This window comes from Mchenga conophoros, linkage group LG7 (assembly GCF_057382185.1).
Source record: "Mchenga conophoros isolate Kocher_MC1m ecotype Shallow Benthic linkage group LG7, M_conophoros_male_GT1.1, whole genome shotgun sequence".
NCBI classification, from domain to species: domain Eukaryota; kingdom Metazoa; phylum Chordata; class Actinopteri; order Cichliformes; family Cichlidae; genus Mchenga; species Mchenga conophoros.
Genome location: NC_140532.1, coordinates 4,312,057 through 4,335,803, shown reverse-complemented (window position 1 = coordinate 4,335,803; position 23,747 = coordinate 4,312,057). Strand labels below are relative to the sequence as shown.

Genomic DNA, 23,747 nt, shown 5'->3' with positions numbered 1-23,747 from the left:
GTGAGACATAACCCCTGGGATTTTCTTTTCCATTCGTTGCCTCCTCCTCTCCCTAAAGAGGAGGTTGCTACTGACATGTTAGCTTGGACGCAGACGTTCATTTCCTGGCCGGGGTAATCTGCGGTCATGTGTGGCGTTCCTGTCAGCTCTCACTCTTCATTTCCAGATGATCATTTAGAAAGACTTCCTAACCACACAATGGGAAACTCTTGATAATGGCTGCTGGTTGAACATCCTCCATGTCTTATTAATTGTAAAAAACCTTCCTGCTTTTCATCTTGTCTTGAATGGCTTTTTATCATTAAAATTTTTTGTGTGTGTTGTTGAAATGTACCTTAGTCCTTGAACCCTGTTGTGGCTGTGACCCTGGTAATTTGGATGTTGTCCCCAACAGTGAGAGCCCCTATAGCGAGCATGGAGCCCTGGAGGAGGTAGACAATGAGGGAGGAACAGAGACGCACACCAGTGAGGATGGTGAGTGACTGCACAGCAGTAAATAGTCATACAAATGTTTAAACTTGCTCTTACATACCTTTGTGTCCTTCTAGAGTCCAATCAAATTGTGTTTTTAGGAGTTGCAATCACTAAATATAGAACTAAAACTAATTATTGTAACCATTGTTCATTTAGCATATGCACGGTTAAATTTAACCCCCCCCAGTCTTTGGTGTGTGGGGGGTTAAACTTGTGTCTCTGCAGCTCCGGGTGGCTAATCCTGCCTTTCAGCCCGATAAATGCATTAACCTTGAAGAGCCAGGGAACCGGGCTCAGAATGACAGACAGCCATTCATATTCTAATGGTTCTGCTTTCCTTGGGGCTTTGGACGGCACCCCCTCATTTTACAAATTCCTTGGTGGTCTGCACCTTTTGGGCCTCCTGGGAATGGAAACTTGTTTCTTAAAGGTCCCAACCTTGGATTACATTTTTAACTCCCTTTGTGAAAAATCAGCGCACAAGTAATTTATGGCAGATTTATGAAGCATGTTTCAAAAGTGTCACATTTTATCTGTGGTTCAAAAATAATAAAGTCTACATTTAACTACATTTCCATATGTCCCAGAGAAATATATATAGAAATGAAGAAACGAAGAAAAAACACCGGGCTGTTGTTGACACTGGAGGATATTAAGTACTTCAGCCAGACGCTGTTGTGTGATCAGACATGTGGTCCTTTTGTTTCCATGAAATGGATACCAGTTCATCATGTCCAAATCAAATATTTAGTGAGTTAGTTGAGACCAAAAGATTAGACGTGGTATGACTTTGCTGTTTAACTTACAGTAAAAAGCAGAAAAGGACAATAAAACTTTCAGCTCATTAAAAAGTGAGAGATAACTTTGACAGAAAACTGACCAGATGTAGACAGAACGGTGCAAGAAATACTTGAACTACTGTTGAACCTAATTTTATTGTCTTACCTTAGTAACACACTTTCCTAAACCTTTTCTGTTGAAAGCAGTCACCCAAATCCTTCCACGTTATCACCAAGCTACATGTTGACATCAGCCTCCACAGAGAGACTTTGAAAACCACAGTTGATCTCTTCTCCTGACATTAGCTTTTAATCACGGTTTCCAAATAAAGACCCTCATCTTACTGTTAAGTATAACCAAAGGAAATATCTGATTAGACGAGGAAACTTATTCCTACTGTAAAACACAGATGGCAGCTATCAACTTTGAGTAATTACGAGAAGATTGTGTTTTCCAGAAAGCCCTTGCTGCCATGGTTTTGTTCCAAAAGCTTCTCTAAGCAGACTGGGAGGATGTCCTCACTGACTGAGTTCCTCCCTGTAGAGTCTTGAACTGTGGTCAAGTTATTGTCATCAGTTATTTTTAAATCCCTGTGACCTCAGTTGGATTTCAGACACAAAAACAGGGCTTGTTTCCTGTTTAGTTACTCTCGCTTGTTTTCTCCAGACTTACATAGTTATCATTTTTCTCTCCTTTCTTATCAAGGCTTCAAACGTGTTAACTTGTGTTGGCCTTTAAAGGAAGTGAATGTCACCTCGTGTGCAAACACCGGTGGAGAAATATCCTTGACTCGTTGGAGCAGATGCGTTTCAAGCTGATTACATACAGAGTCTTAATGCAATATGCTGTCCTGATAACATTTGTGAAAAAAATGAAGTGTGTGGATAACTGACGATCAAGATCTTTTGTCATATTGTAGTTGTGACCATTCAGAAAATATAGCCACAGTTTATGTATTTTGTGTATTTTTCAGAGGCAAACAGTCTTCTGAAAGACATAATGTCAGTCTTCACCAGGATTCCCCAGATGGGTATTTCATGAAAAGCTCCCCAAGATGTACCAGAACAGTTAGGTTCACCGACTCCTATGCTTACCTTTATTTTGAAATATACGATAGCAGCTTCTTGGTTTGGTCCAAAAGAGGGTGCGGTTGTCCACCTGTTCACCACTTTGGCCCTCACTGAAGTATCTCTTTTGCTTTGAGGTTTTGCACAGAGGTTGAATCCTATATTAGTCATCCCATTTCTTTCATGTCAACAAAAAAAGGCCCAGATTTTTACTTATCCTGTTAAATTTGATGCACACATTCTTATTCCTTTTAATAAGACACTGGGTAGTCACTTTTATTTTAGCAGCATTGTGAGTTTTTATGCTCCCGATACATTTTGTTCATGATTAAAAAGCAGGCAGTACTGTGCAAAAGTCATGAGACACTCTTCATTTCATTCAGGGTTTCCTGGAAAAATGACAAATAAATGCAACAGTTTATCGAAACGTCTTCAAACATGAATGGAAATATTGTATAAAATGAGTTATAACGAGCTTGAAGCTCAGTGTTTGGTATGAGGACTTTTATTCTTCAACAGAGCCTAAACTATTTTAGGCAAGCTTTCTTTTTTATTTAGTAGTCTTCAGGAATACTGCCTCTGATCCCACATTGCTTCATTATAGTTGAGACCTGGCCTCAGCTGAGGCCTTCAATGCCCGATGTTTCACTGTGTTTTTCTATCCAGGTATGCTTTTACTACATTGGCAGTGTGTTTGGTATCATTGCCATGCTGAGAAATGAAGTTTCTGCCAATTGAAAGCTTTCCACACAGTATTACACAGTGGAGCAAAATCGAATGGTTCTTTTCTGCGTTCATAATACCATGATTCCAGCCTCAAACCATGACGAGCCATTTTTGTGATGGCTGGCTCACTGTTGTACCTCATTCCTGACCTCCTCTGGACATACTCGCTAGGGCTGTTCGATATAACCATATATATCGGATGACGATATAAAAACATCTATCGTTTCATTTTACGCTATCGTTTGTTTCGTGGTGTCGCAAAATAAACTCTTTACGGCAATATTTTTCATGGTTTTGATGGTCACTGTAGTGGCTATATTCATTTCTTAAAGTTCTCTCTTTCGCTTATATTTAATATAACCACACTACAGACAGACAAGGGCTTGTTTTTATGCGTTGTCGTTAGCAACAACGACTGTAAAACCATCGCGTGTCTGCTTGTTTATTTTCCACATAAACCTTTCACAATAAAGCTCAAGATCCTGTTGAGACTTTTCAAAATAAACTGAATCACGTGAAAGAACAGATTATTTACGGATGAGAATTAAAAAAGAGCCGTCAAGTGTTAGAAAATAAACCTTAGACTCAAACGTTAGAACAGGCTTTTCCCCGCAGCACGCCGTGTAATAAATACTCACAAAGAAAACGGCGGATGTTACAACTTATGTCTAAAAATGTATCGTTTCATACATCGGTTAAAACACTCGACTCCAGCTGGAAACACTTCACGCAAGTCGAGCTGCCCGAGATTCACAGAATTTACAGAAAATGTTACATTTTTGTGATTTATATCGTTATCGGACGATAGATGTCTTAATTTTGGTCATATCGCACAGCCCTAATACAATCATTGGAACCAAACATCAAGGCTAGTTCTTGTCTAATTTGGCCTACCTCACCCTTTTCTCTCAGTTTTCCCTCCTTAAGATCGGCTTCTTTACAGCCATCCTTCCACTAACATCTTTTCTGATGAATTTTCAGAGAACAGTAGGAGGATTAACTGAAGGTCCAGTTCAGTTTCTTTAGGATGTGACTTTCAGATACTGTTCATCTACTGTAGCTGGTTTATTTGTAGGCCTGCCACTTCTGGTTTTAATCCACCAGTTTCCACCATGCTGAGATAATGCCAAGTTTCAGCTAACGGCTTCTTGGAACTCGCCTTGTTGATGCAAAAATAGTATTCTGGGCCAGGGAGCGAATTGTGTTTTACTAGTAACTAGTAAAATTGGTTCTTTCCCAAGTTATCTGTTATGTGTAGACACAACACTGGTTCATCCCTAGAGAAACACTCAAGACCACTTTAAAAAGTGACAATAATGTGTTGCTCTCTGGAAGCAAAATATAAAGAAACAAGAGTTGAAGCCTTTTGTGCTGTATGTGTAAAAATAATCACATTTCCTTTGATCTCTGCAACAGTTTGTGCTTTTTATTAACCTGCTAAGCAAAGACAGCTTTGAAATCAATCTTAAATTAAAGTTTTTCCCCTATAGGACACAGTTATTTGAAGCAGCAATAATGTTAACATATGGGAGGCACAAACTGGGCGTTGTGACATTTGACACTGTCCGACACGCGTGACATTTGAGATGATGGTTGTCACGCGAGGAGCTTAACTGGTTTTAGAGTGGCAACATTAATGTTGTGTCTGCTGGTAAATTTCCCACAAGGTCAGAAATGAACTAAATGACTCATTGATTATGGCAGTTACAGGAATATACCAGGATGCCCTCGATGTCACGTGAACCTGCTCGCTGTATTGTAGATGTTAAAGGGGAATGTATTGTTATACTTTGCAGAGCGTAGTCAGTTTTCCTATTAGGAGCCATGTTTCTTTTCTTTTTTTCCCATGTTTGCCGCAGTGTCTGCTGTTTGTTTTGTAACAGCAAGAGCGTGCGATTATTAACATCATGATGATGTGCAGTGGGGGAAAAGAAGCCTCCTTTAGTGCCATTGATCCTAAAAACATATCAAACCAGGCTTCTGCTGCCCCATTTCTCTGTGGGAACACTGGTGTAAGCAACATCCACACCAACCGCGCTCCACTGGCGTGTGCAAGACATCTGACAGTTTCTATCTCTTGGACCACATGCCTCCAACTCTCATGGTTCAGCATTTCTTTAGCTCCAGTCTCAGTGTGGGAGGGTGCGTACATGTACGTGTGCAACCGAGTTCAGTTGGTTCTGAAAGATTTTCAGTTATAATTGCACGACATGACAAAGGGAATCCTGCCTGCTGCTTCCAGCTTCAGTCACGTCCCTGCAGCGCTCACACGCGTGTGCCTTGGGTACACATTGACAGATCGCAGGATCAGCTTATTGACGTGACTGAAAGGGATGAAGAAAGTAGAGGAAGGAAGAGAATTCCCCTGCACCGACGACTGTGCCGTCTGCTTTATTAACAGCCTCGTCCACTGTAGTGCAGTCCGATTAATTCAAACTGTAAATTCCTGCTTGTCACATTTCATCGGAGCCACGGCAAAAACTGACAACCCAGTGAAGCAAAGACAGTAGCAAGTTAAAGGTGGGATGAAACTGAACGAGAATACATGAGATAAAATAGGACACTGGAAGAAATGCAGAGCCCACAAGTCTTTCCACAATCAAGCCTATATTTTCTTTAGCACACGGGATTCTCATCTTGAAATTAATCTCCCACTCCTGAGAAAGATGCAGTATATCACGATGAGTTGTCACAGCTGAGACAGGTTTCAGACATTTACTCTGTTGCCTTCCTACCAGCGTATATATAGAGCCTGTGTTACGTCTGTCCAGGGACCCCCTGTCTGACTTGAAGCGAGAAAGTGAGCTGGCAGGAAAGCAGAGGTAGGAGCGAGGGAGGAATAAAGAAGCTATTTTTAGCCTCGTGTTGCTGTAGTGCATACATATTGGCTTGGAGACTGTGCCTTTTTTGAAAAGTAAAGTCAACTCTAGATGTTGTTCTCTTCAGATTGTATTCGGGGAACACAAGTAGTTAAATGTGTACAAGTAAATTAAAATAAACTGTAATAATAATTGTTCAGTCGACCACTGGCTGGTGTTTTACGCAGTAACTTTTCACGGTATGTTTCACATTCTGTTGTCAGTGATCCAGAGCTCTATTTGTACAATTATTGAGCAGTAATCACCCCAGTCTGATGATCCATGCTGTGACTCACATGCCCCTGAGTCGCATAGATCTCCTCTCAAAAGCTTCTATACATGTCCTGCTAAAGCTCCTCAGGGCCCATAGTGGCTCTGGCCTGCTGTTGTAAAGCTGGGTTACTATTGACTGGAACTGAGGGCGGGGGAATCAGCTGGCTTAGCTTACTTGCACTCCATGTGCACTTGCATCAACTGCATATTCACGTGTACAAACATGTCGGTGTTAGACTCCCTTGAATTGTAGCCAGCCTGTATTTGTAAGTGCATTTGTTTCCAAAATTAGATTTTTATTTCCCAAGTCTACAGCACTTTAATCAGTTGTTAGAAATGTCTGCACATGAAATAACAACCATCTGTACTTGATGACTTTGCCATATCTGACATGTACTTAACCTGACTAATCCTTTCTCTTGACAGAGGGTGAGCCTATTGAAGCCATTGCCAAGTTTGACTACGTCGGGCGCTCTTCTCGAGAGTTGTCTTTCAAGAAGGGCGCCTCCCTGCTGCTGTATCAACGGGCATCTGAAGACTGGTGGGAGGGGAGGCACAATGGGATTGATGGCCTGGTGCCACACCAGTACATTGTAGTCCAAGACATGTGAGTGTCCTACAAATATAGAGCAATAAATATCTTCTGTATTGAGCACAAACAAAAGATGTGCATCATGCACAGTGAATACTGACTAGTCAGTTTACCTCTAGCTAACCTCAAACTGTAGGCAGTTGTAAAGGAATAATCAGATGTTCATAATATATGTTATGTACTTTCTTCCCAAGAGATGGATGGGAACATTCATACATCCATTTTCTTAACTGCTTATCCAGTTCAGGGGTGTGGGGGTTGGGCTAGAGCTTATCTGAGCTGAGGCTGGACAGGAAGATTTATACTGTTTCCTATCTGTTCAGTAAATATGATGCCAGCATCTTTTGAACTAAACCTAAGATGAGGGAAAACATTTACTCGTTCCACAGCTGACAGAGTCCTCAAACCCTGAAAAATGCTCTAACAGAAGGTGTTTATAAAGAACCACTGAAAGTAATACATTCATTTATAGATTGAATGTATATAAAAATGTAATTTTTATATATTTTTAATTATACAATTAAAATGGAATTCTTTAGTTGGAAGATGAACGAGTAGTTTCTGACCTCTCCTCGCTTAATTATTATACCAAAGGCTGCTTAACTAGTGCCGGATCCACTTAGAGTCTGAGAGCTAAAGTCCTTAGCAAAATATCCCTGTGGGTTAAACAACACACTTGTCCTTGTTGACTTTGCTCCACAAAAAGGCTGCTAGGCCGTCAGGTTACTATAGGGTCGCGCACAGGGGACCTTCAGGCTCATTTGTCTTGTCCTCCACTGTCATCCCTGCTCAGCTGTGGAGCTTTCTGCATCTCCAGGGTCCTTAACCAAGCCTTCTGTCACCGTCTCGTGCTCTCAGCACTAACAAGCATGCACTCTGCCATAGCGACTGTTGGTGCCTAATGGACTGAAGTCACTGTCTCGTTAGGACTGGAACAGAATCACTCCAATCACTTAGTAGCTGGCTGGCAAAACAGTCATTTGGAATGCCTTCACGCTCTTTCTGTTTTCCTCCTTCCCCTGCTGCTGTTGTCCCGTCAAAGGACCCCTATCAATAATTCACTAGGAGGGAGCACTGCTGATGGGGTGTCATCTTAGTTAATGAAAGAGCACAGAAATTTACAGCTGTACACGTTGTTCCCAAGGAAGTAACGTCCTGGTCTCTACTTAAAGTGAGCAGGCAGAGGAAAGTAAGAGCGCACAAGATTGCAATCTTCACTCGTCCTGTAAAAAAATAACATATACAGGGAGATGTTTCCTAAAGTACTTTGGCACAAGATGTCACCTGTCAACGTTTGACTGTGAAAATTCGTTTGTAATTTTTGTTGGTAGCTGCCTCTGCTTTGGAGAAGTGCTCGTCTGTGCTGTGACCCTGTGCGTTCATGTGGATTTGCTAAATAAGTGACTGTGTTTGATGATGCCATCAGAGGCAACAGTGCAGCTCAGTAGGTCTGATTACTGCCACCTGACAGGCACCAACTGTACCGAGTATCCAGTGACACAGCTCACTGAAACTCATGCAGCTGGTTTGTGTGTGAGTGTTTGTGCGTGTCGCCGACACAGCGCATCACCAGAATGCTGAGAGGTTCGGGACTATGACTCATCTGACTCCGTAGACCTTGTGGGGTGGGGGTGGGGGTGACACATGCTGACTCTCAGGAAACGGATGGAAAATACTGATACTGAAGAACTGAACAAATATAAAAGATTGACTGATTTGCTGATTTGTCCCTTTTTTTTTTTTCTACTGTGGGTTTGTCTATCACTTCTTGCTCTTTTCATGTCTCAATGTCACACTGTCTCTGTGTCCCAGAGATGACAACTTCTCAGACACTCTGAGTCAGAAGGCTGACAGCGAGGCCAGCAGTGGCCATGCTGGGGAGGATAAATGCTCAGGAAAAGACATCGGTTCACCCAATGACACCAGGATCTCTGAAGCCTTCATCACCAGGTGGGTATACTGCTGTAAAACAGTGCTAGCTGTTGATGCTTTTTTGTTTGTTTGGTTTTTTACACAATTTCTGTCAAATACCTTAATTAGGGACCACAGAGATTTTGCAGTTCTGAATATCAAAAAAAAAACCTTTAAAATTTTTAATTTGGATCATAGACGCTCTTCCCACGTTTTTAAAGAGTGATGTCAAAATTTGTTTTACATCCAAATCCAGCCCACTTTGGTCTTATGTGGGACGCAAAATTAACAGTTATTTCAAGAGAAAGGAATCTGTCAGCACAACTCTTTTAGGGCTGCCACGATTAGTCGACTAGTCACGATTACGTCGACTATCAGAATCGTCGACGACTGATTTAATAGTCGACGCGTCGTTTGAAGCTTTGTAAGATCACAAAAGACGCAGGAATAAGTAGCAGGATTTAAGAGTGTAATAACGAACTGAAACAGAAGATGGCAGCACTGCATGTACAAGGAACCAGCTGCCGTTAAACCCCGAAGAAGAAGAAGAAGCTGTGTCCCAGAATTCATAGCGCGGCCCAGCTCAGTTGTCAACAATGGCGGCAGCTAGTTAGTTTTAATATTACTCTTATTATTCTTTCTGGGTCACAAAATAAACGTTTAACATATTTTCAGGCGAGAATGTAGCTGTGTAAACCTCAAATATCTGCTCAGTTTATCAAGACACCACATATTTTCAAAAGCGCTCCGACGTTTTCGGAGACGTCTGTTACCCACTAGCTTGATAGCTAGCCGGGGGCAAGGCTCGTTAGAGCCGTGAGAACACCGGACTCCCAGCAAATCGTTTTGAAACCCACCGCCGTCTTTCGCTACTCAGGTTAAACATGATATATGAGTCACTTAGATAACTTAACAATGTTATTGTTTGGCTTTTTTTAGTATTTTATTTGTTCCTGAGTAAATCGGTTTGTCTGAGATTAAAGTTATAGTTTTTACACAGCTGAATAAACGTCAAGCAGACAGCTGATTATCAGAAGTGTGAGATGCTCGAGAATATACTCCGGTGTCCTGTTATATTTTAGATAGCAAGGAGTTTATTAAACTTCACCGAAACAATCTGCAAATGTCATTAAAATTTAACAAACTATCATCTTGTCTTTATTTTTAGTTAGCACATACTTTAAACGCTTAAAGCTGTAAGCTAATGATAGTTATATAAGAGCAGATGCTGCTGGTGCAATAAGCTGTAGTTTTATGTCCAATGGATGATGATCTGATGACTAATGGCAAAAATAATCGGTGACTAGTCGACTATCAAAATAATCGTTTGTGGCAGCCCTAGACTCTATGGGCTTAAAGTCTTTGTTGTGGCATTAATAGCCATGGGGCAGGTTTTTATCAGTAGGAAAAGCTGTAAAACTTATGAAAATTAAATTAAAAAGTCCAAAATTCTTGTTCTCCTTCACATTTTCCAAAGTAATCCAGCGGGCCAGATTGGAGTCTTTGCTGGGCCAATTCTGGGCCCAGGCCTTATGTTTGACACCCTTGTTTCACTGTAATTAGTTTACTGCAAATTTGACTTTTACCCTGTTAAATCACTGCAAATTATTCATAATGTTTCCATTTTACGTAAAACAGGGCAGTTGGAGACCATTAGTTTTACGGCAGCAGTAACAGTAACTCCTGAGTGTGCTGCCTTCCTCTGACATTGTGTTTCCTAAACTCAGCTCTTTGTCTAATTGCAAGCATCAGCCACATTGTTTTGTCCCAAGTTACCAGACAGTTCCCGTCAGAAAGTATGAGTATTAAACAACTATTTCAGTCATGCACATGGAGGATTGGCGCACACACACACACACACACTGTGTAGACACACAAATCCAATCACACCTCAGTCTTTTTGGCAGTCTCTCTGCTGGTTAGTGCCAGTATTTTGTCTCCTGCTTCTCTTTTCATTGGTGGAGGATAAGCGACCTTGAAATATCTCTTACTGGGTTTTGGCCAAACACATGCTATTTTATTCAGAGCCATACTCACTCCCTCTACTTCACTGTTGAAATGTTGATGATTCATGCTAGAGGCAATATTTACACCACTGCAGGTATTGGTATGCAGCTGAACATATCTGAATGAATCATCCTTTTAACATCAGCCTTAATAAGCGTCCTCAAAGTCCTTAAACTAGAATCTGTCACACTCTTCCTGTCATTGGCTCCCAGGTGATCCCCACCTCCTCTCTCCTCTTTCTTCTACCCTCCACCCTCCCCCTGCTCACTATCTACTTTTCCATTCAAACAGCAAGTTTTGAATCATTTATACCACTGGATATTTTTTTCTTTGGATATTTTCCCCTCTTGGTGGTCTCAGTCAATAACACGCTCACCAGACAGACTTCTATGGTAATCACAGTAAGCATTAGTAAACAAGACAGCTGTGTTAGAGCCTCTTTTAGTGGAGAAGAAGCATGTTGATGTGACCAGAACAATTCCTTCACTCGGCCTGTTTTTCTGTGTTAATGAAGAGGGGCACGTACAGCGTCTTGTGATTTCTGTTACATTATTAGTCGAAGCCATAATAAGCAAAGGGTGAGCTGTCAATGCGGTGACAGCTTGCAGAGTAAGTTGCGGTGCCTGTTGTAGTACATGCTGTCCCAGAGGAAGATTAAGGACATACATGCTGACTGCTCCACCTGCAGTTTATAAGCAGGTGCTGCAGTTGTTTTGCTATTCAAGAAATGTCAGTGCAGTCAAGGGAAAAAAAAAATGTTGTTTCCTCACCAGACACCGTGTCTGCACCACTCCACCACTGGATCTCTATTATTTAGTGTGTGAGCTTTCAACAGCAGCCATTGGTGCAGTCATATGTTTTTATTATGCGCATGAATTTATAAATTTACATTCAGATGTGTGTGGGTTTCAGAGTGTTACATAATCAAAGGTCTGTTTGGATTTACCTGATACTCTGGCATTGCAGGTAGAGCTCACATTATATTCACCAAAATATTCACCACCTTCTCGTCCATCCTCATTACTGCTTTTTCTTTATCACAGTAATAAAACTGCCTGGAAATGTTAATGATAATGTCTGAGAGCTCGTTCATAGGGCTGATGTAAACTCTCTACTTGAAGCCGTTTGTTTCGGAGAAACAACCGAGGAAGAGTTATTACTGAAGATGATTAACTCTAATAACTGACCTGACCTGCATTAGAATCCAGATGCTGTATTACTAATTGAATCTTTTAAGTTGTCACTATTTCCATAAATGTAACACCAACTCAAAAAGCAAGTGATAATAAAATTAGACACTGCGCTGCTTGACTGTAAGTGATGAGCTGCTTTGATTAATCGTTACAGCCCTCGACTCTGCGTAAGTATGACAACCACAACAGAGCTGAACCTGTTGGAGCAATACAAAGGAGGATGCGCTCCTTTACTGGTCTTTTATGGAGTAACACAAATGCTTCAGTGAAACTGATGTTGGCGTGGAGCAGTCTGTTAATGTAAAGGGATTTATGTGTGATAGAAGTGCATTCATACTCAGCTCCGTCTCCGTGTTTTAACTGTGATAAGGCAGCTTCAGCGTCCCCTGGAGGAGTCTGTTTTGATCCTCTGATGAACGACAGATCCATTCTACCTGCTCTCCAGAATAACCTTAACCGATGCTTGACATCAAGGATTCCCTCAAAAAGCTAATATGCCCCATCTAATTCTGTTTTTAGAAGCTTTAAACTACTAATAAATCACAGCTAATGTGATGAAGTAGTGGTGAGGAAAACTGCTTTTTTTTTAATGCTTGCCTATTGTTTCCTCTTTCCTGCACTTATATTGCAGCAGACACAGGAAAAGATCAGATCCACCGTCTCGACGGCCACCTGCCCGTCCCAGTGATGTCCACTGCATGGTGCATACCTCCCAGCAGAGTCATAGTGGACATGGCGGGACTCCAGAGATGGGTTCACCAGTTCTAGGCCACTTCAGCCCACGGGACATGCTGCGAAGTCGCAATCACGTTGCCATAGACAGCCCTGAGCGACGGCGCCGCGCTGGCCACAGCAGTCTGACGAATATCAGTCGTCACGAGTCCCTGAAGAAGATGGAGAGCCCACCGATTCGACGTTCCACGTCCTCGGGCCAGTACACAGGCTTTACCGATGCCCATCACCACCACCACCACCACCACGGCGGCAAGCCCTTGGATCCGGAGACCATCGCACAGGTCAGCGCGGGACGAGCGGCGACCCGACCGCAGCTCCCTCCACCATCAAAGCCCTGCCCTGCCCTGTAAAAACATAGTCAGTCCCAGTCTTCTGCTTCCTCTGGCTGCAACCTAGTCCCTGTGCTAAAGAAACGCAAAAGACTAGCTTCACAGGCAGACGGCAGGGATCACAGTATACTCCTACACACAATATTCCTATAAATTCTGAATTTTTTGGAAAATGCCAAATATTCCAAAGTCTTGAATTTTGTCATCATTCTAATATGGCTTCTGTCATATAAGATTATATAATAGTGGAGCCATAGTCTTTTATAGGCTGTCGTTTAGAAAGCAGAGGGTTACAGAGAGCACCTTAAACTGTGCTGGGCTGTCGGTCTGCCTACTGGGAGCATGCTAAGATGAACATGTCATCTCTGCATCTCATTTGCAATCCAGAGCCATTAACATGGTGAGGGAGAAGAGCCAGTATTAAGTAATATTGTCTACTAACTTTGCATGTATACTGCATGCTTGGTGTTTTCTTAAAAAATCTCTCCTTGTGGTCTTCTTTTATATTGTGTCTGTGTTCTCCATGTTTTTGCATGTTTCTGGTCTTTTTCACTCTTAATTTCTCCATCCAATCTTGCCTTCTTGTTTTTTCTCTCTTTTTTTCATCTTAACCCTCCTGCTCGTGTCTTGCCTATGTCATTATCATCCTCTCTCACGCACATTTTCTCCTCTCCTGCAGGACATAGAGGAAACTATGAACACTGCTCTGAATGAGCTGCGAGAGCTGGAGCGGCAGAGCTCAGCCAAGCACGCCCCCGACGTGGTGTTGGACACCCTGGAGCAGCGGCAGACCTCCGGCAGCAGCGGCGGAGGTCCGACGCCGGCCAGCTCCAGCGAGTCCCTCAGCCCCATCCACGCCGTCATGCTGCGGTCAACTGCCAACACTGAGCCGCCCACCCGCCGCAGCACCAGCTCCTCCAATGATTCTGTGAGCACGTTCAAGCCCGTGGTAGCACCACGCATGGGGGTGCAGCTCAAACCCCCCGCTTTGAGGCCCAAGCCCATGGTCTTACCAAAATCAAATCAGGCCCCTCAGCCTCCTGCTAATTCTTCTCAGGACCCTCTGGATAAGTCCTGCACCATGTAACCTCCAGGGCAGGAATCGGAGAATGTAAATCAAAAACTCTCAATCTAGTTCCCAAGAGACTGTGAAACCAGTGTTTACAGTTCTCAGAGAGAGTACAAGTAATATCTAAGAGTGTGTAAAATACTTGGCCCTGGATTGGAGACATTTCTTTTTGATGGTTTGAATCTGAAAACAAGAATTTAAAAAGGATTAGATCTGAGTTATTGATGTAGGAGTTGTAGTGAAGACAGATTTGTCTGTTGTCTCAGATTTGTGTTAATATGTTTAGGTAATATTAATATTAAATAACAGATATCTTTAAAAAAAAAGATTTTAAAAACAACAAATCACAAAGGCTTCCGGAAAGTTTTAGAAAATGTACACATTAGTTTAGTTTACAGATGATAATGAACTGTAACTCTGAACAACATGTGGTGCATGCAGTTCTTGAACCTGTGGTGAGAGCTGTCGTGACCACAGATTAGATTTTTCTTTCCCTTTTATCTAGAATGGCCTTCGGAGGTGTTGCGAACCAGTACATAGATCATACATCAGATGTTCATTAATAGAAAAGGTGCTGTGACTTGCTGGGCAGAAAGAGTTTTAAGGAGCCAAAAGAGCCCTTTACAGATTATTTATTAACGGTACTCTGTTAATAAATGAGTAGTACTGACACCAGTATGCTTTTTTCCACTCGCATGTAAACTGCAGCTTTCTTCAGCAAAGCATGCCGTCTGTTGTGTTTCGTTAAGTACAAAGATCACCTCTGTGCTGGCTTCACTCAGATTTATTTAAGCATATTGCCTGGAATGACAGATGATGATTGGATAAAACCACTATTGCTTTATGACTTTTACGTCTGAACATTTTGATGCGTTCATAAATTCCTGCAACGTTACCTTAGGTTGTGGGAAGAAATGCGCCTGATATGTGTTTGCTTTTGCATCTGTGTAACCTTTAGGGAGAAAATGATGATGAAAAATATGTTGTTACACTGCGTGGACTACATGCCATAGCTTCCTTTTATGCCTTGTTTGGCTTTATTTACCCAAAGACATGAGTTTATAAGTCAAAGCACGGATACTGATCCTTCATGTTCAGACTCAAGGTGGCGCCCTGTGGTTGTGCTGCCAGTAGCCATGGACCTGATGACTGTTAGTTGTAAAAGCCTCCTAATACGTTCCCCCTGCTTCCTGTGCTTCTCTTTGCAAAGGTGTTTGAAAACAGCAGCTTGCTTTGAGTCCTCTAGTCTGTTTTATATTTGGGAAAGAATGTCAATAATGTTTGCATACTGCTCTCAGACTGACATTGAAGCTCTTTTCGCGCATTTACCGATTTGTGTGGATGATACTTAGAAGTGCATGGAAAGAAATGGGCTACGTGGGTCAGTCAGCTCCTATATAATGATTTCAAAATGCAATAGCCTCATAAAATTGTATGTGCCAGACTTCCAGTTTTGTGGCTGCACCCCTGTATGTCTCCATTTGTTTTTGTTTTTTTAACCTCTGTGCTGTAGAAATAACAGAGCCGGGTGCATGTCATTGGAGTGTTTGGCTAGCATAGTTACATATAGAAAAGAGTTTGGTAGTTAGGTTGCAGTGCATAAGCAATGCTCTCTAACAGCAGGTTTACACTATCTTTGACTTGACAAATATTATATGTATAAATAATTAAAGGTTAATTAATTTCTGAATTACTAACTTTCATTATTTTTGTAATCTTCTTTTTGTTATATTTGTTGTGTTTCTGGGTAGAAATCACTTAGAAGATATGATGTGGAATAAATATCCAGAGATACAGGTGTCCCACCTATAGTGTGAAGCCAGTTGTGTATATAAAAAATGTGTTTTTGTCACTATGTAACATCAGCAACAGTAGGACTCAAGTTATGCCGTCTGTAGGCTTTAAGCTACTCTGTGGTGTTATGTACATCTGTATTCTGTGAAAGTGCCTTTGGAAATGTTTTAGAGGAACTTCAGACACTCTGCCCGGTCGCATATTAGATGCCGTGTTTTTGAGAAAATGCAGTGCAGGATGATGAAGTGTATAAGAAATTATGCCATTTTCCAAACAGTTATATGGCAGAATTGATCATAAATAAACAGCTTACTCAATGTGACATTGCACTTTTATGTATATAACTGTATATATGGCATGTAATATCATAACGTTTAGAGTTCATTCAAGGATTTCTTTCTAATAAAGGAAATAGTTTGTTGACCTTGTGTGTGTTTTTGTTTTTGTTTGTTTTATTGAGGAACTTTGACTGCAATTTATTAAATAGATTGACTACACTTGTGTAGATGAAGTTTTAGTGCCCCTAAAAGACGTTTGAGCCAGAACAGTAAAATTACCAGTTTTGCAAAGAATAACATACACTGGTTTTGTCAAGAATAATAAAAAATTGTGAAAGCTTTCATTAAATTAGAAAACAGACTCATTGCCTTCACTGTATGGGGACAAGGACCAGCTTAGTGTCATGTTTCCCACAGAGCCTCTTTCTCAGCCAGTGTGTCTATTCTTTGTTCTGTTTGGATAGCAGAAAAGTACAGTTTCAAGATTGTAGTCATTCAGATTTGCAACAGTCAAAAAGAGTAGATGATTGGTAAATAGATCGATGCTTACAAAGCACTTTTCTACTTTAATTGCACACTCAAAATGCATTTTTACTATAAGCCTCATTCACCCAATCTCGCATACATTCATAAAAGTGCTTTTTTCTAAACCTACGCACACTGTCTAACATTCACACTCTGTTAGATGCATTGGGACAACAGCATCTTGCAAAAGGTTACTTCAATGTGCAGAGTACAAGAGCCAGGGATCAAACCTCTAATCTTGCAGCTAGTAAACGACCTGCACTACCTTCTGAGCAATAGATGGTCCGAATAAGATGAGAGTACAGAAACTTGTGAGAGCACAACAAAAGGCAGAAAGGCCACACAAACTAAGTAGTTAGCACATTTCCTCACAGCAAAGTCCCGAGTCCTTGTTGTGAACACCGGTCAGAGCAGGGCCCTGATGTGTGGAGTTGCCTTTGTTTATTCCAGAAGTTCCTGTTTCTTCCTGCCGTGACATGATCAGTTCATTCTCCTGTCACTGTGCCTTTTAACACAGCTGCAGATGGTCCTCGGCACCACACTGCATTACAGAACGAGTTTCCCTTTTGTGTCAATAACGGCTGTCAATCTTAAATGAATGAGTCACATTTGCATAAATAAAGAAAGGAAATTTTTAATGTCAATCATAATTTTGAATAAGTAACTCTCAGGGACACAGATATGATGAGGATGAAAGCCATTGTTTTTACATTTAACAAAAAGCATTAAAAGATTGCAAACAATAATAAACAAAGCAGACGCAGAACGATTGATGGAAAGTTTTCTTGTTGTCATCAAATCAGTCATTTGGGAAACTTCTTTTTTCTACATGTTATGTGCTGCTATGTGTGGGAGTTTTATTGGGATTTGGTGTTCCCCGGAGCTAGTTCCAACCTGTTTGTTCCACACTTTAGTGTGGGTCTTGAAGGCCATCTAGTTAAAACAGAGATTGTGTTGTTTTTAATACTATAGCACAACAGTTTTATTGTTATTGAGGAGAGACTAAATAAAAATAACATTTTACCTCAGCAATCCCAACCTTTCTCTCCCAAGTGTGAATGCTCTGCTTAAGCTTCTTGTATTTGTCTTTGACATGCATGTACTCAGTGATATCAGGAGCCTGATAATCTCTGAGCTGCCGTCTGAGTTTGTGGTTAAGGGCTTCAGCCGCTGAATGCTCCTGAGGAGAGAAAGATCAGGTATTAAAATTGGGGGTTTTAGATTCTTGAAGCTTTACTAATTTCGACAAACCTTCTCAGCATGCTCTAACTCCTCCTCTATTTTTGCCAGCATCTGCCTCACTTTGGCGATGTCATTGCTCAGCTCTGCCGACATCAATGTCACACTCTGCAGCTTTTCCTGCTCACACAGATATGACAGATAAGCTGAAAGTTATACTGGAAATAACGCCAAGAACACCATCTGACAAATTTCCAGCGAGTTACCTTGTGTGAGCTGAGAACACGCTGAACCTTCAAACTGTTGATCTGAAGTTCATCCAGGTTTTTGTCGGGTCTTGGCTCGTCATACTCCTGAAAAAATTCCTAGATGCAATACACAGAACTTTGCATTTACACACTAGCAAAATGAGCAAGTATATAAATGGTTACAAACATGTAAGACACTGACAAACTTTGGCAGCAGAAAGCAGACTGTACATTGATTTTCTGTCCTCTCGTGTAACAGTCTAACCTACAACCTACACAATCTCTTGACAGCAACACATTTGCTTTCATTCTCTACCTCATACTCAGCTTTCCCCATCTCTTTTTTCTGCTGCAGCTGTTGCAGGAGCTTCTTCTCGTGGAGCTTTAGTGCCTGATTCTTTACATTTAAGGTCTCCAGCTGGGTGACCTGTACATACGTTTGAACAGAACAAATGAGGTGAAAGGGAGGTTATAAACAGGACTGAAGAAAGCGGATAACTAACAAGGGTGAAAAAAAGTTCTTTACGCTGCTTGCTTCAATCTTTAGAAGCTAACCCATCTTAATAATCTTAGTAATTTTATTGACTTTATATAAAATACTTGGGTAAAATTAATAATATGACTTTAAAAGGGTAAAAAGTCTCTGGCCTTTGGAAATGTGCATACCTCTAACCTGGAACAATCTATTCAAAAACTGCTGTGCACATGTTGATGTCACTGTTTTGTTAAAAAGACAAGTTTTGTTACCTTTAACTTGTCTTCAATGTACTGGAGCACCTTCTCTGGCTCTTTCATTTCTAGCGTGTTGTCCTTTGTAGGTTTGACCAGTCTACGCTCAAAATCGTTCTTGGCCTTCCTGACATCAGCCAGACGTAATTCTGCTTCCTTCATAGAGGCCTGAAAAGACAAATATGTTTCATGAATAAATGTACCTGAGTCAGTGTTTCTATATATTGTGTTTTATTTTTTGCATGTGTGTGTTGTAACCTTGTAGTTGTCCTTGTTTTTTTCAGATTTCAGTTTGAGTTTCTCCCGGTCCTGTTGTGTTTCTCTTACTTCTCTCTGTGCTACGCACAGTTTTTGTTCTAAAGTGAGCGGCTGAAAACGGTCCGATATGTTGGACCTGGACTTTCGCCTCCATCCAACGCCCTGAAGGCACAAAAACTCAAAATAGTATCCTATGATGTTTTGTTCAAGAAAGAGAATGCAAATGTTTTCAGTCAAACATTTATTGGCTGGAAAGAGTTGATGCAATAAGATCTGCTTTATTTTGGCCTGTCTCAAACAGTAAATAAATTGACATTACCTAAAACTATAAAAACATTACACTGCAGCTGGGACAGCCATAAAAAGGACTTTGTCCTTCACTGTCTATCTAATTCACAAGTTCTGACAAATAAAGTGTGCTGTGTGTAGATATATGTTGAGTGTGAAGCATTAATCTGCAGTCTTTACTTTTAGGAAGAGACCTATAATAGCAAGTAAGGATTTGCATTCAAGGTTATTTAATAAACCTTTATGGTACTTACCCCAGCCCCCAGCTTCAAGCTTCGTGTTGCCCCGGCACCTTCTCCCCCAGCCTGGGATAGCAGGTCTTGTGGATCCAGGCGGCAAATGAAGCTTTCAAACATGTCATTCTCTGCCAGGAGGGCTGCATTGGAATGCCTCGGGGAAGAATGAATAAGAAAAGCAGGCAAAATAAATAATTTTTTTTAAAAATCACTTAAAAATGCTCGGAGAAGTAACTGCTTACTTTAAGAAAAATTAATTAGAAAAAACATTATGTAGAGGGTGGAACAGCTCACCCTAAACCTTTCTAGCTAATGGTTAATAGACGAAAAGTTGTATTTTAGTAACATTTAACTGAAATTACAGACCATTAGCAGAGCATTAGCAAGTAACTTTGGTGGGTTATACGGAATAAGTTAAATAAAGTCAGTTGTAGGGTTACAGCCGATAGGACGCAGTTATTTTTAGTTTAATAAATATGAACTGTCATTACTTTAGTTCTTCGATCCGTTTGTAAATGAGTTCCTTCTGTTCTTGCGTGACCTCGTCATTTTCCTCGATCAAGGAAAGCTCGTCCTCCATGGTTGCTAAGGTACACTGAACCTCTGGTTTCTATGGCCTAGTGTTGCATTCACGCACTTCTGGAAACGTTTTACTCAGCAAGTTTTGCAATGAGAGAAATGGATGTAATAGTGAAGGCTTTAGGACCCAGGGGACCCAAGAGAGCAGACTTTTTTTCTAAAAAAAAAAGTCGCTAAAAAAAGACGTGAAAGCTCGTATCGCTTTTACTCTCAACAAGCAGCGGGTGCTATAACGCAGTCAGTTCTTCTTTTACTCTTATGCTGTTTTGTGGATCACAAGGTTTAAAACTACTTATAAACACACATACACGAAGTAACTCCACCAGAGCGCCTATTTCGGGTCACTTTTGCCGGTCCAAGCCCGGGTAAAGGAGCAGGGTTGGAATTGTGACATTAAAAAAAAACAATAATTGCTAAAAGAAATTTAATTTGTAGTTCTAAAGAAACTCTAAATGCATTTAGGACGTTTTTTACTCACTTTATGTCTCTTCCACGATGTTATTTCTCTCTCCAACAACATAGGTTACAATTAGATTAGCATGACCAATTATGCAAATTAGGCGATGACGTCATTTAGCGACTTTTAGGACAGCCAATAGCGATTTTCCTTACTGAGGAGTTGGCAACACGGGCAGCAGGTGCTCTTCTTCTGTCATTTGCACTGACGAGGGCTGTGAACAATGGTTGTATGAGTAGGTGAAGAGCCTGAGAAGTTTTAATTGTCTTCTACACAAACGGTTGTTTTAAACCTCTACAGCAGAGGTTCGAGTAGAGATTTTAGAAGACAAGCCAGGTGTGCAGCAAACACAGTTGTCTGCTGGAGGACAGGCTGCACATGTGAATTTGTCACTGTTTTTTCCTCCTTCTCCTTTTTGTTGCGTTTTTGGTTTTAGTAGGGTCACCTTTTAAAACTGTTTTTTATGCCGGGTTTGTTTTTATTTCTACTGGGCTGGTGCAATATTAGTCGGGCAATGTGCAATCCCTGAGCTAGGCTCTTACCTTAGGGGAATTAGGTCTTTTAGAGGTGCTCCGTGTGGATTTGCAGTGAATACGTTTTATTAAGAGTGATTTTAGTGCCACCGATTATTGCCTGAACTAAAACACTTAGTGCATGTGTTAAGATATTCATTGTGTGTACTCATGTTGTACAGTGTTTAACTGCATTATGGTTACTGTGGTTTAACAGAGACAGTATTTTAGTTGCCACCACAAGGAGGCACTGTTTCATTGTAAGAGCACGGATGCTGCGTCATCACGCCCCTAAGAAAAAAAAAGTATACCACAACGAAAATGGCACCCATGAGAAAAGTTTTGCCGCGTGTTGATGAGGAATAAAGTTCCCAAAATATTAAGGACATTTTTGCCTCCGTCGTCATTTTCCTTCGAGTTGATCGCTGTCGATGCTGCAATACTCAACAGCATGCGATAAGTGTTCTGTTGGGCTCGTATTTATTTGGGGTGGATTTGTTTCTTTTAAAGCAACGAGAATCTGGGACCCCGAGGGAGAGCAAGCCCGCAGGTGATAGTTGCATTGCTGGCAGGTTGCACCAATAAGACTATCTTGTGGTCGTTAGTGACCTTTCCCATTTTGATGTTTTAGGCCTTTTGCAAACCCTTTGTGTTCTTTTAAAATAAATTTTAACATATCTGACTGATATTGACCCTCTTGTCCCGTTTATTCTGGGCTCGTTCCTGTAAGAGCTTTGGGCCTGAAAGTTTGCACAAGTAGTATAGAGGTCGTTAGCGGTTACTCGGTGGCTTTTACTCGCTACATAGAGTTTAAAAAATGCTCTCGCCTTCTTGAGGATATATATTTTTTGTTTGTGTAACAGAGCACTAATGTGTTGAATAAAATGTCAAAGAAATGTATAATTTATTTATTCCATGAGTTAAACATACATTTCCCCATTCATTCCCAGACAGGACTTACAAAACATTTTACTACTGGGGTGTCCAACTCCAGTCCTCGAGAGCTACCGTCCTGCAGCTTTTACATGCATCCTCACTCCAACACAGTTGAATCAAATGGTTGAATTACCTCTACCATCAAATCTGGCAAAGGCCTGATAACAAGCCATTCATTTGATTGAGGTGTGTCGGAACAAGGATGAGTCTAAAAGCTGAAGGACGATAGCTCTCGAGGACTGGAGTTGGACACCCCCGTTCTACTAATATCCCAGCTGCACATAAGACCATCAAACCAAAGGTGCGAATCAATGACTCTACAGCAGGGGTGTCGAACTCCAGGCCTCGACGGCCAGTGTCCTGCAGATTTTAGGTGTGTCCTTGATCAGACACAGCTGATTTACATGGCTAAATGACCTCCTCAACATGTCTTGAAGTTCTCCAGAGGCCTGGTAATGAACTAATCAACCTAACCCTGACCCGGGGTGATACCTAAAACCTGCAGGACACCGCCCCTCGAGGCCTGGAGTCTGACACCCCTGCAGTCACTGGTGCTAACAAATAACACTGCAAACCGGTACACCCAGTTTTAGAGACACTGCAATTTACCTGTGGCCATGCACTGCAAACAATTCGGGTCTCACCGCTATGCATGACCTGCAACCTGGGTTTGTAAAGGGAAGTGGCACAATCAAATTAAACGAAAAAACAAGAAGAGAGGTTAGTCCGCCTTTACAAGACTCACTCTCAGTCATTCATAACAGCCTTTGCAGCTGGACGGGCTAGCCAAAACCAAATTACAAATCAACCAAAAGAATAAAAAAGGACAGCAGAGGTGCAGTCGATCTACAACTTGATTGATTAAAACTTGTGGTCACACGACCAATCTTCTTCTTCTGTATAGGTTTATTGGCGGTTGGCAAACAGCAAAATGGTGCATTACCGCCACCAACTAGTGTGGAGTGTGGACCGAAATGACAATAAATAAATAAATAAATAAAAATATAATATAATAAAATATTCAAATTCTCCCGAACAAATGAGTCTGCCTAAAAAACCAAAATACAGCCTGATAACTTTCACTTATAAAGCTCACGCGAAATAAATCAAACAAGTCCAACTTCACTCGTCCAGCTTTTTGATCAGTTGTCTCCTTTCCATATCATACTTCTGACAATGCAATAAAACATGTTCTATTGTTTCCTGTTCCCTACTGCAGTCACACTCCCCTGTACAGTGTTTACCTATTAAAAATAATGTGCTATTTAAGCCAGTGTGTCCAAATCTCAGTCGAGATATAATCGTCTCCTCTCTCCTGTTTCGTCCTGTACTTCTCATTTCCCCCGCTTTCCTTTGGATCTTGTACAGCCATCGCCCTTTCCTCTCCTCCTCCCATTGCTTTTGCCACCTTTCCTTCATTTTGTGTCGTATTCTGCTCTTGAGCTCCGTCCTACTCACACCAATAACCATATCTACCATCGGTCTCCTTGTTGCGACTTTTGCTGTCCTATCTGCCAGAGTGAGTTAATTGTGTCTGGAGCTTCCCACAAAAGGCGCTCACCTCACCTCACACACCCACTACCTTGTCAAAGTTCCTGCCAGGTGACACTTGTTACATTTCTTTTTTACGATTGATTTAGATTTAATGCAACCACATGAAAGTCCACTACTACTAATTTAAGATAAAATTCACTTTATTTTCTGATTTTATATG

General features: G+C 41.2%; 2 protein-coding genes across 6 annotated transcripts in view; one reads left to right on the top strand and one right to left on the bottom strand.

The window, feature by feature from the left end:
* Positions 1-16,231, top strand: part of srgap1a (SLIT-ROBO Rho GTPase activating protein 1a) — a 77,194-nt gene extending 60,963 nt beyond the window's left edge. For 2 of the 5 annotated variants that reach the window (XM_085281626.1, XM_085281624.1), the window contains exons 18-22: positions 395-474; positions 6,605-6,785; positions 8,583-8,720; positions 12,516-12,897; positions 13,625-16,231. In XM_085281626.1, coding sequence (XP_085137752.1) covers positions 395-474; positions 6,605-6,785; positions 8,583-8,720; positions 12,516-12,897; positions 13,625-14,032 — 1,189 coding nt within the window. In that variant the 3' untranslated portion in view covers positions 14,033-16,231. Of the gene's footprint in view, positions 1-394; positions 475-6,604; positions 6,786-8,582; positions 8,721-12,512; positions 12,974-13,624 lie in introns of all 5 variants that reach the window. The other 3 variants (XM_085281625.1, XM_085281623.1, XM_085281627.1) reach the window with 2 other exon arrangements.
* Positions 16,232-17,221: 990 nt separating this feature from the next.
* Positions 17,222-20,155, bottom strand: cfap263 (cilia and flagella associated protein 263). The gene is made up of 9 exons (XM_085281076.1): positions 20,041-20,155; positions 19,568-19,703; positions 19,026-19,187; positions 18,786-18,935; positions 18,355-18,465; positions 18,057-18,155; positions 17,863-17,970; positions 17,636-17,791; positions 17,222-17,544 (listed from the first exon to the last, which is right to left on the bottom strand). The coding sequence occupies exons 1-9, from the start codon at positions 20,127-20,129 to the stop codon at positions 17,437-17,439; spliced, it is 1,119 nt and encodes a 372-aa protein (XP_085137202.1). The 5' UTR covers positions 20,130-20,155; the 3' UTR covers positions 17,222-17,436.
* Between the last annotated feature and the right edge of the window lie 3,592 nt (positions 20,156-23,747).